At 32.9% G+C, this 12,823-nt stretch overlaps 1 protein-coding gene across 1 annotated transcript in view; it reads right to left on the bottom strand.

Annotated features, from left to right (window-relative positions):
• Nucleotides 1-12,823, bottom strand: part of LOC134368135 (uncharacterized) — a 426,599-nt gene that overhangs the window by 265,514 nt on the left and 148,262 nt on the right. The window contains 1 exon segment of the mRNA XM_063084693.1: nucleotides 11,148-11,267. Coding sequence (XP_062940763.1) covers nucleotides 11,148-11,267 — 120 coding nt within the window.

Raw genomic sequence — 12,823 nt, 5'->3', positions numbered from 1 at the left:
ACTATCACTAGAAAAAAATCTGTCACTGTATTGTATCACTCTGAATGACAAGTAGAAAGTTACTATTGAAAACTGCAAAAACATCAGCACATAATGACTTCATCCAAACTCATGCACTAACAGACTTGAAGAAACTCTAGCATGGTTTCTAACAGGTTAAGGTTATATTCCCAGGATCACTCCAGCCCCTCTTAAAATGCCCACCTGCAAAATCTCAAACTGTCAGAATTTACTGTTTGTTCTAGCCAAAACCTGATGATAGGCCAGTAGGCTTCTCTTAGAGCAGTTACTTTAAAAAGCTTGCAATTATAAATCCTTTTTTTGCCTGTTGAGTTATAAATCATCTACCATGCAGAATCATCATCCCAATGACTTTGGAGTTATCTCTTTTAAATGCAAAATGCAAGGAAATAGCTCTCACTCTCAGTCTCTGTGAGAGGGTAAGGACCTTACTTTGGTGGATGCCTTGCTCCAACTTGCACCCCTATCTCCTATCATAAAGATGGGAGAAGTCTGTCTTTCCTTGGGATAAGTGCCAATTAATAAACTCAGATTTCCTAGTCACATGAACCAATACCCTGCCCCCTTAATGCCCTTTAGTATCTTTTCTTTAGCACATCCTTGGCATTTAAAAAGTCTCCTACCTTTTGTTTTTGTGGAGTTGAGCTCAGGTTACACCGAGGTCTCTCCCCTACTGCAATAGTTACTACTGACCAAAATTGGTCTTTACAACCTTTAACAAATGTCAGGCTTTGTTCATCTTTGCTAACAACATAACTATTTTCTTCAAAAAGGGCAGCTAAAGACCGTATTTCCAAATTTGATATTTTGAATGGTATTTCAAGAAACCATTTATATTATCATTACCTTTGGAATCACTGGTATTTTCATTAAACACTGATAATAACATAGTTAAAACCCCTATACTAAGATTTGTTTTGAAAATTTCAAGTATATACAGCAAAAGTGAAGCCCAAAATAAATTAAACATAAATTTTGCTGCCAATAATAAATCTTGTGATTTATTGTTTCTGATACTTCCCTATGATAACTTGGCCCAGCCCTTTAGCATCCTCCATTCTATTTGTTTAAAGTCCTTGATAGCTGATAACTGATGTATGAAGTTTGCCTCAAGATTATGAGAGGTTTTAGGGAAAAAATTGGTAGCGGATGGTATTTAAAAAAATGATTCTCTTGGATTTCTGAGTATGCAAAAGGAACAGTGAAATGTAAAAAGGATTTAGACATATAAAGGATAATAATATGCTTAAGCAGAAGAAAAATGAATAAAAAGAGTCTTTTGCTTAGATTCACAAAGGAAGAAAGAAAATTGCATTTACCCATGTGTTTATTTTGTTTATTTTTCTAAACTCTAGAGGTGATTGGGAAGTCAATCACTCACAATCAATAAAAGTAGTCATTGTTGGTTCTGAAACAACAATATGATTTCTCGTAATTCTGTATTGCCCATAATTTGTAAAAGTGGCTTTCTTTCTTACACAAGACAGTTCCATCCTTTTCCTCCTGTTCACAGCCGACAGTTTAAAATGAATCAGGATTATTAAAGGATCTGTGGATTTTATATAAAACCAAATTATCAGACAAAACAAAATAACTGTTTTAGAATCTACTACTTAAGTGTTTCTGTTACAGGCTGAACAGAAGTGACTTGATTTTATTAAACTTCTAAATTAAAAAGTTTTTTCTTACTCTTGTATCCTGAACTGTATAGCTTGCAGCTGGACATTAGAATACAATAATTCTTGTTCACATGATTGCTAGAACATAATGACTTTTGCTCATACTGTACACAGAATAATTATTAGAAGAAGTTATTAACCCAGGTGGCCATTCTTTACTAGCTTACTAACTAGATCTTCTTGAGCTTAACAGGAACTGAATCTGTGACTTGACTTCATGGAGGTTGGTCACCATGAACCAGCTCCCACCGGAGAAGTTCCTTGATGTTTATCTGATGCCTGCACATCCCTGCTTAGATCACCATGAATGAGCCCCCCTACCACCTGTCCGTATAAAACCCTTTGGCAAGTCTGGGAGAAGCAGAGATGGTCTTTGAGACATGAGTCCACCATTTCCCAGGGTGCCAGCTTCCTGATTAAAGGCTACCTTTCCTTACACCAACACTTGTCTCTCAATTATTGGCTACTGAGCAGTGAGCAAACACAACTTCTGGGTTTTGTTAACATTTCTGCTTAGAACTAGAAGCATTTGTAAAAAAGTTATTTTGGGGGACAGAAAAAAGCTAACTTCATTGTTTAGATTTACTGAAATTTCTTAGTTATTGTTGGTAAAAATTTATTTATGGTGGACAAACAGTAGTGCCACCACAACATGATATAATAAGTCAGAAAAACTATCAACCACATAAAATGTTGCCTTTTACAAACTACTACTATAATTTTTGAGATGAATTATTGGGTACTCATTTGGGTTATCTACCTCAAAATAATATTTTTATTGCCTGTTATGACTTTTACCATCCACAAGAGTTCCATGAGGGGATTCATTTAGAATGCTCCCATGATCAAAGAATTAAAGGATGACTTTTTTTCCAGGTTAAAATAACTCTTTTGCCTTACAATCCTTTGTTAGACTATGAGCTCGTGAGAGGGGGCACATCCTCATTACTAAGCAGAGTACCTGGCACATAGCAGATGCTTAAAACAGTATTATTGAATAGGTCAATGAATCAATCAATGAATGAAAAAGTTGTTCTATTCCTTCTCTGGAGTACTGTAATTTGAAGCAAAATATTTCTTTTTTGTAATTTTCACATTTTTTTTTTACTTCTACATAAGTTCATCATGCTTATTTATCAAAACTAAGTATTTGCAGTAAATTTCTATTTCAAAGGTAGTCAAAATTACACTTATCTCTTTACATTTTTCTTCAGAAAGTCTAGTTATTCCCCTAGAATATTTTGTACATTTTAACTTAATTTTGAGAACTGTCACTTGTCTAATTTCATTTATATTTCTACTTTTTAATGTTAAAGTAAAAAAATAAAGTATTTATTGGAATGTCCTATAAAAAATAGCCTATTAAGAGATGAAACATTAGAATGTTCACTAGGATCATCTTTATAACAAGAGCTAATAGTGCCATTTCTCATTTTTATTGAGTACTTCCTACATGCTAAGCATATTTCAATTTATCCTCACAGTAATCTTATCGGATAAATATCATTAACTCCGTTGTCTATCTGAGAAAACTAAGAGCAGTTAACTTGTCTAATGTTACATGGCTTAAAGTTTATCCACAGCAACCCCTTCATTTTTACAGATGAGAATTTAAAGTTGTATGAGGTTCAGTTAATTGACAAAGGTCACACAGCTAGTAATTAATAGAATAAAAAGTACAACCTATGTTTCGTGACTCCTTGAGCAGTACTCTCTGCAGTGTGAATAATCATATTTTACATTATTCATATACTTTAAAACTTTAGCCAAATCATCTCTCTGCCTTCTTTCTCTAGACAGACAAGTTTAATCATAATTGAGTTTTGACTTGAGGGAGAAGTCTAAGTAGCGCTATAGACTGGAAGTTATCAGCATATGAATAACAGTTAAAAACAATGGGAATTTACTTAAGGTGAAAATACCTAAGTAAAGGCAGTGCTTCTCACACACTGGTTTACATGAGAATCGCTGAGAGTTTTTTAAAACTTTCATGTTCCTGGGCCCCACCCCCGCAGATTCTGATTCAGAAGATGGGGGGGGAGGCAATTCAGCAATCTGCATTTATAACGAGTGTCTCTAAGTGATTCTGATGTATGTAGTAAAAAGACCATACCTACAAAAACAATGATGTAGAAGGAGCAGAGCAAAAAAAAAAAAAACAAAAACAAAACAAACAAAAAAAACACCCTCAGGACAAAGTATGGGGGAATACCAACATTTATGGAATAAACAGATTGTATTTAATCAAGGACACTGAGAAAAATGGCCAGATAATTGGGAGAAGAATACAGAAAATATGGTGTCACAAAAGTCGATGGAAGAAAGAGTTTCAAAGAAGCAGTGATCAACCGCATTGCAGATGAACCAAATATGATGAAACTGAAATTTCAGTACAGCAGTTGGGCAGAAGCTTGATTTTTGTGGGTTGGGCAGTGAGTGGAAGGTGAGGGATTCATAACAGAGATTATCCTTTTATAAATCTTAGCTTAGAAGTGAAGGAGGAAAGCAATGCCATAATTAAAGGAAGATGCAGAATCAAGGACTATTTTATTTGGGGCAATGAGAGAGAGTTAGGCATGTGTGTAGATTGAGTGAAAGGAGCAGGTGTGTGAGAAGAAAAGTCAAGAGGTAAGCAAAAATGAAGAGAAACAAGGTGCAGGAGGACATGAGAAGATAAGAAGATTATAGTTAGAAGGAAAAATGTCCTCCCCTGTACTTGGAGGGGAGGAAATAAGGTTGCCTGTGGATAAGAATAATTTTATAGGTGGGAGTGCAGGAAGCTAAAGGTGTTCACACCTTTTCCTTTATTCTTTTGAAGCTATGTTATAATTATATGCATATAAATTTAACATTGTCTTGCCTTTCTAGCGGCATTAACATTTTATCTTAAGAAATATCCATCTTTATCTCTAGTAACGCTTTTTGTCTTAAAATCTACTTAGGCTAATATGCCAGCTTTCTTTTAATAATTGTTTGAATGGTATATCTTTTTCTATTATTTTACTTTCAAACACTGCATATTTTTGTATTTTAGCTGTGTCTCTTGCAAGCAGCCTCTGTTTTTTCCCCCTACCGAGTATGACATTCTTTTTATTTTAATTGGAACATTTAGTATGTTCACATTTAATGTTATTACTGATATATTTCAGTCTAGATATACCACCTTACCACTTGATTTCTATTTTTCTCTGCCTATTTTTCTTCCCCTTTCTTCTCCTTTTTTGCGTTCCCATTTTCCCCTCTATTGATTGATAGTTACACATTATTTTATTATTGTTTTAGTGGTTACTACAAGCATCCATGGCTTATCAAGGTACTTTTTCACTTCTTGGATAATGCAAAGACCTTAGAACATTTTAACTCCATTTACCCTCCTCCTTCCTTATTTGCTACTGTTGTAATGAGTTTAAATTCTATATATTTTAAACCCCATATTATTATTATTGCTATTATTATTATTTTACACAGCCAATAATCATTTAAATTTACATACATAGTTACCATTTTTGTTGCTCCTCATTGCTTTCTGCTTCCTCGCACTTCCATCTGGGATCATTTTTCTTCTGCTGAAGAACAACCTTTAGTTGGGTGTGCTGGTAACAAATTCTCAGCTTTGATTTTTTGATCCAAAAAGTGCTTATTTCACTTTCATTTCTGAAGAATATTTTTATAGGAAATAGAATTGTAAGTTGGCAGTTATTTTCTTTCAGCACTTTCAGTTCTCTTTTCGAAAATAGCATTCCATTGTCTTCTGGCTTGCCATTGCTTTACAGTCTGCTTTTTCATCTTCTCCTACATCTTGGTTCCATATTTTTCATTGTTTGTTAGCTCTCCAATGCCTTTAAAGACTCTTAAAATTTGTCAAGCTTTTCTGCTTTTATTCAGTCAGGAGGTTGACACAGGTTTTGCCATTCCTGGAGGTGCTCCGAGAAGTTCATAAGTGACTGGCGCTATATTTTTGCTGAAGAGGGAGGCAAGGCCCTAAGCTGAGATAAAAGGGGGACTGGAGTTGGATAGGGGGCCATTTTTGGAGAGTGTAAAATTTTGGATTAGCTTTTGAGAAAAGACAGCTGACCACAGATGATTAAATGGATAAATAAGTGATACTGACGATCCAACTGAACTTGGTAGATAACAGTAACAAATAGGGGTAGACAGGGATATAATGTATCTGGGCCTCAATTTCTTAGTTTTTAAGATGGGTATGATAATAGTTCCTGCCCTGTCTACCACAGAGTCATTTTGAGGATCAAATGAGGTGATGATATGAATTTCAAAAGAAATGACAGATACGAAAATAAACTATGAGGTGGTACAAATATTGGCTAGTTACACACATGTAGATTTTTTAAAAATTGAATAAGATGTACTAACTAAATTTGATTTGATGTTCTTTTATTCATTGTGTCTTCCAGGGTTTACTTTATTGGACCTTAGCATTTTTCAGATTTTCATACATAGAACTGGCATTCATTGCTACATTCTCATAGCACTGGAGGAAACATTCATGGAGGAAAGGCTGAAAGTAGGCAAGCAATTTACCATACCACTTTTGGTGCAAAAGGCAGAGAGTATGGAGGGAAAGAAGGAGGATGGAGTAGGAGAAGGAAGGGAAGCAAAAAGCCTAGACCAGGTACTAAGTGAATTTAAATCTGAGCTATTGTAAAGCATCTTCTTAATGAAGATAATTTAGCAAAGCTATCTCACCCAGACTAGTTATTGCTGGTAGTGTATCAGGGTCTTTGGTTGAAGGGTTACTTTAGAAAGGTCCATCAAGAACACAGCAAGCCTAGTGTCTGATTGTGGGCTCCTGGTTCATTTCCTGGGTCCTGGAACTTGAATGGAAACAAGACTTTAGCTAAGTGATTCTGAGCTTCTCCTTCTGAGAAAAGACAGACCATTTGAGCTGAAGGATTTTGTAACATAGCTCATTACTTGCCATTGTCACATGGGAACAGATAGAATGTGAAACGTGGTTTCCATGTTTTGGAACTAAATGGTTGATTTCCATAATATACTATAATGACATATTGTGGGGACACAAAAACACCTTTTAGATGATGCATCTTTACAATGAAAATATCTTGTAGCAATGCAATATTTCACCATACAAACTTGTATTTTGTAATTCTTTTCTTTTCCTTTTACTTTTTCTTTATTGGTTATGAATATCCATGAGATACAAAGCTGATTGTCACCCCTCGTGCCCAACATGTGAAGGCCAAATTCATGCTGGCAGCATGCCCATTACCACAAGTTGCGTTTGTACCCCATGTCCCCCACTATGGAAAACAGTATGTAGGTTTCTCAAACAACTACAGATAGATCTTCCATATAATCCAGCAATCCCACTTTTGAGTATATACCCAGAGGAATGGAAATCATCATGTCAAATGGATACCTGCACTCCCATGTTCATTGCAGCTCTGTTTACAATAGCCGAGACATAGAACCAACCTAAATGTCCATCAATGGATGACTGGATAAGGAAACTGTGGTATATATACACCATGGAATACTACTTTGCCCATAAAAAAAGAATAAAATTCTCTCATTTGTAATTCTTTTCTAACTTTTCTTACACTTATAAATGATTACACTATTGATTTATTTAAAAACAGAAAAGCCTGTAATCTATTAAATTATTAAATGTTAAATAAAGTGGATAAACTTTTCATTGACTAAGATAAATACAGTTACTTCTTAGTTTCTCTCTTCTTAGTGCACTAAAGCTGATTTTTCCTGCCAACTATTTCTCAGCAGCTTTCTTCTGCTGTTAGTCATTTTCCTCAAAATGCCACATTAATTAATACCCACGTCTATTTATTGATTAGAATGTTATATACTACATTCCAATGGTACAAATAAAGTTTGTGTCTTTAATTTTTGTTTTGGATTTCCGATACTGATAACCAATACTTGGATAGATGTCACAATTTCTTGAAATATATAGATTTCATAATCAACTATAGTATCATCATCTAATCACAGCATTGCAATGTTGCAAGCACCGTATTTTAAATAGTTGCAAAAAATAGAGGAAACTGTGATTAAAAAACCACAGCATATGAAAGAAATCTCAGATTGTATAAGAATTTATGGACTACAACCATGGAAACATGGGGAGGGGGGTCTTCACAATCCTTGATCAAATCAACTGTCATAATTATCCAAACATCAACTACACAAAAAGCACATGGAGCTATGCACCTTAGATGAAAGATGAGTGTGATAAGATGTTAGTAGAGATGATGCTAATTTGCCGGTACATTTCCCTGGACATGAAATAGGACATGAAATAATGATCCCAGATGGGAAACTTATTAGTTATTATAATTGTGATTGGGATAGGCCCACATTTGTGGGTAAGTTTTTTTTAGTTATCTAAATGAAAGAAGCCCCTAACCTTTTCACCTATCCCAAACTGACTGCAACTTTGTCGTCAGTATTTAATGAGATTTAGCAAGAATAATTCAGGCAGTTGACATAGAGGGAAGAATACTGGATTGGTACATTCCTTGCTGACACAAAAGCAATATCTATATTGTATTTACTGTTTGACCTCCAATGTTGTTTTCTTCTTTCACATGACTTGTGTCCACAGAGTTAGAAGAACTGGTAAAGATAAGGAGTGCTGCCAGAGAGAAGTACGCAGAGGAAAAAGCATGCCTAATCCAAGAGACAGATTTACCACAAAGCCAATGAAGCTTAAGTTTTAGGGCCCTTCACTTGTACAGGCCCCTTCCAAGGCCCTGGGAGTATTTTACATTTGCAATATGTGTCAGCTTTTAAAAATTTATAATTTGTTTTGATTCTTTCAAAATAATTTGCATATAATGTTATATATAATTTTTATACAATTTTGTATTCATAATTTGTATATAATTTTATATTTATAATTTTGCATTTTATAAAAAGAGGGATCCCTTAATTGTATAATGTTCAGGGCCTTCAAAATTTGGATCCTCCCGTTATGTGTGCTTCACCAATAGTCAGTAGAATTTGATTTGATATCCTTTGCACTCCTACCACCGTTCCCCTCACCCCCAATATGGCTGAACCCTAAAGCTACAAAAGAAACATTTTGATGAAAATCAGTACTACTCAATCCATTTGCATGTTAGGAATTAGTTAACCACTAGGCAGAATATATGTACTAGTTAATGATTTCTTTGAAAGGTCACTATAGAAAAAAACTAGGCCATTTTAGATTCATAGAACTGTAAGTGACCTCAGTTGTCATACACCCAACTCCTGCATTTTACATATGAGAAAATCGAGGATTAAAGAGGGCATATTACTTGCTCACGCTTACACCTACATAATTAGAGGTAAAATAGGGGTTTTGAGGAATCTAGCTCATACTTACACTAATATCTAATATTGTTACAATTTCTTTGCTTCTGCATTTATGAAGTTTATTTCCTAACATATTTTGGATTTGTATATTTTATATAATAAGGTTAAAATTCTATCTAACTCTATCAAACTAAGCCAAATTATTATTCAGTATTTTAAATCATTACTTTATGTACTACACCATCAGCATATAATGCCGTATTCTTTTTTGCATGCAGCTTACAGTTTAATGACATCCTTGATCCAGTTGAACAGTCAGATAGCAGCTTCTATTTAAAATGTCTTCCCATTTTTTTCAGGTCATTAATTTATTATTTCAGCCCCCCAAAAATCTATATTAAGAATCTCTGCCCTCTCTCTTTCATTAAATCATTATGTTAAAATTAGGTTTTCCATGAGACTATAATAGTAATTTTGTTATGCTAACATAGATAACAATAAAGTAAGATTTTGCAATAGATGAAAATGTTCTGAAAATACTAGCATGATATTTGAAGGGTTCCTTCAAATTACAGCTTGAAAAAATTTCACGTTAAATCATGCTTTCTGTTGGAGGAAGTCTGAAGGTTATTTTGCCTTTTTGTTTAGGAAGATATAAGTCATAACAACCTTACTTTAAGAAAGTATTGGAAACACACATAAATATAAAAACAGATGCAATTGTGATTGGGCTAAAATAGCACCCTTAAAAAATGTAAGCTGACTTCACTGGAAATTAATCTTAACACTCCTTATTGCTGACCTTAAAAATTCCTTATCTCAGTATACTGTGAAAATCTTTATAATAAATTTGGTACATATATATAAATAATATAATACTGCAGATAAATTACCACTAAGACCCCAGTGGTTAAATGGACAAGGGTTATGAACAAGCAGTCCAGCCAGCAAAAAAATAAAAATGGCTAATAAATATAAGGAAAAACATTTAAACTCGTTAATTATAAGATAAACATAAAATATGATTAGGATTATGACTATGACTATTTATCACTTAGATAATTCTATTTAAATAGTAAAAGCTTCATGAATTGGTTATACATGCATGCGGCTGATAGAAGTTTAATTGATGTAATGCTTAGACGAGCAATTTTTCAATATATATTAAGAAACTTAAAAATGTTCATAATCCTTGGACCAATAATTACATGCCTAAGCAACTAACCCTGAAAATAAAAGCCTTGTGTACGAAGGTGCATGATTACATGCACCAGAGCAGTATTTATAATAGTAACATAGCAAGAATTTGAAATACTTTGAATGCCAACAATAAAGAGAATATCAAGTAAATTACATTATGTCCACATGATCAAATTTTATATATATGTCAGTTATATAAGTAAAATATGAATAGGAGAAAGCCTGGAAGAAAATATTGTTAATAGTTTAACAATTCAAATGTTTTTCTATATTTTTTCATTTATATTATAAATAGTTAGACTTTCAAATTAAAAAAAGTTTGATAATATTATTAAAGAAATGGAGAAAATAGTAGAAACATATAGCAGATAAGAAAAATATCCAAGCAATTAAATATGTACTAAAACAAAAATGAGTTTTCATTTTACAAGTGTAACAGAAATAAGGAAAAGAGATAAAACTCAATACTAGTAAGAATATAGACTTTAATTTGGTAGAATTCTTCTGGTAGATAATTTAACAATGCAAATAATCTTAAAACAATTGTATATTCTGTAAGAATAATCAGACTCTTAGGAATATATTCAAGGAAATTACTCAAATGGTTAAAAATACATTATACTTAACAAAGATAATTATATCAGGTTTACTTTTAACACCTGTAAACTTGTAGTGACCTAAATAATCCAACAATAATTAAATAATAAATTAAATTATGGTATATAAATTCAATGATATATGATGTATTCACTTAACATTAATACAATAACTACATGGAAGAGATGCACTTATATCATCTTACATAATGTATGCATTGAGAAACACTAGAAGAAAACAAAAAAACGTCCCATAAATGATTGCTCCGTTATGTTAGAGAGGATTTTAGAAATATTTACAAATCTTTTATAAATGCTTTAAGTCAATGATAAGTTTTTTTTAACTGCTTACCACTTGCACCCCAGGTGGCCTCTCTTTAGGGGTAATAAATTCTGGAATTTGTGTTTCTGGTCCTGGAAGATCAGGTGGCAGAGCAAGTATGTAATGACAGATTTTACTCACACCCTTGCACTAGAAAAGAAGAAAACAAAAGAAAAAAAGATGCATGAAACTAGTACGAAAGCCATTAACTCCCTGCTAATATGTAATTGACATAATTTTCAGTTTTCAAAATATTCATAAATATTAAGGAAAAGAACTATAAGACTCATAAACAGGATGAAAAATATATTTGTTTGGCCAACAAATAAGATTTCCAGAGTGAGTCAAATGTGTAGTATCAAAGAATAAAACTGGGCTTAATTTCCTAGGTCTTCTCAATTGTAATGGAGGCAACATGCAGATGAGTGAAATGAGGTGAAAATACATTTTAAATGTTCACTTATTTTGGAATATATGTGTATATATATATATCATGGACATTTTAGAAGAAGTAAAAGAGCCTAAGAAGAAAATAACCATAACCCAAAATCTCAGCCACAGAGAAACAGGGTATTAAATTTACTTATCATGATATCTATATAAATCTATTTACTGTGGCTTTTTTTCAAAATGCACTTTTGGCAGGAATTTTTATATATCTCTTTATGTATGACTTCAGGAAACATATTGTCATTTCCTTTAAATTTGGCCAACTCCCCAAAGGAAATTTGAACTGTGCAAATTTTAATATTTTGAAATAATACATAGAATTTGATTTAAAAATATCAGTAAGGGTTAGGAAAGGAATTAAAAATTTTAAGTAAAAAGAATTACAAATAATCACCCAATAAACCACTTACTTATCTATCAATCAGTGAATCTCAGTGGGGGGAATTGCAGCTTATATATAGTTCTTCAAATCCTCATCATTTTGCACAATTCCCAGCATATAATAGAATTACATGAATATTTATTGTTGATAAGTATAATGGCATAAAAATAATTCTTGAACATATTCAAGGAATATGTAGAAAGACTAATTCTAATGTTTGCTTTAGGTAAAGGGTTTATTGGAAAACAGTGATTTAAATGGCTAAAGAGCAGAATAGCTTGCAATCTTAATGACTGGTAAAAATTATAACTAAAAATCCATATTCATGCTGGTATATTTTATCTCTAGTAAATATGTATATTTACATATGTAAAATGTACATTTTATCCCTGGTAAATATTTCAATTTGATATGTACATTTAAAGTGTAAAGTTATAAATATGGCATAGGTTATACATACATGCATGGGTTGATTTTTTAAATGCAGAATCAGAGAATGTTTAGGTTGGATATTACCTTAAATAACATCTAGTCCAATCCCTTCATTTGAGACAGGGAAACTGAGGCTATTAACAATATAAGATTTGGGGCAAGGACCATATTCTTATGCTTTTTGTATCTCTATTGCTTAAACCCAGTGACTGGAACATAGTAGATGTTCATTAAATGTTCACTGAATGAATGAAATTCATTTCTAGGTTGGTCTTTTAGCTTAGCTGGTTAGAGTGTGGTGTTGATAACACGTAGGTCCAGGGTTTGATCCCTGTACTGTTCAGCCGCCAAAAATAAACAAACAAAATAAATAAATTCATTTCCATCAGGGACTTTGTACTCTAACCAGCTAGCTTCTTAACTGTTACACCAATCCACAATG

The sequence above is a fragment of the Cynocephalus volans genome, chromosome X (genome assembly GCF_027409185.1).
Source record: "Cynocephalus volans isolate mCynVol1 chromosome X, mCynVol1.pri, whole genome shotgun sequence".
Taxonomy (NCBI): domain Eukaryota; kingdom Metazoa; phylum Chordata; class Mammalia; order Dermoptera; family Cynocephalidae; genus Cynocephalus; species Cynocephalus volans.
Note: the sequence above shows the minus strand (reverse complement) of the source record. Positions and strands in the feature narration are given on the sequence as shown.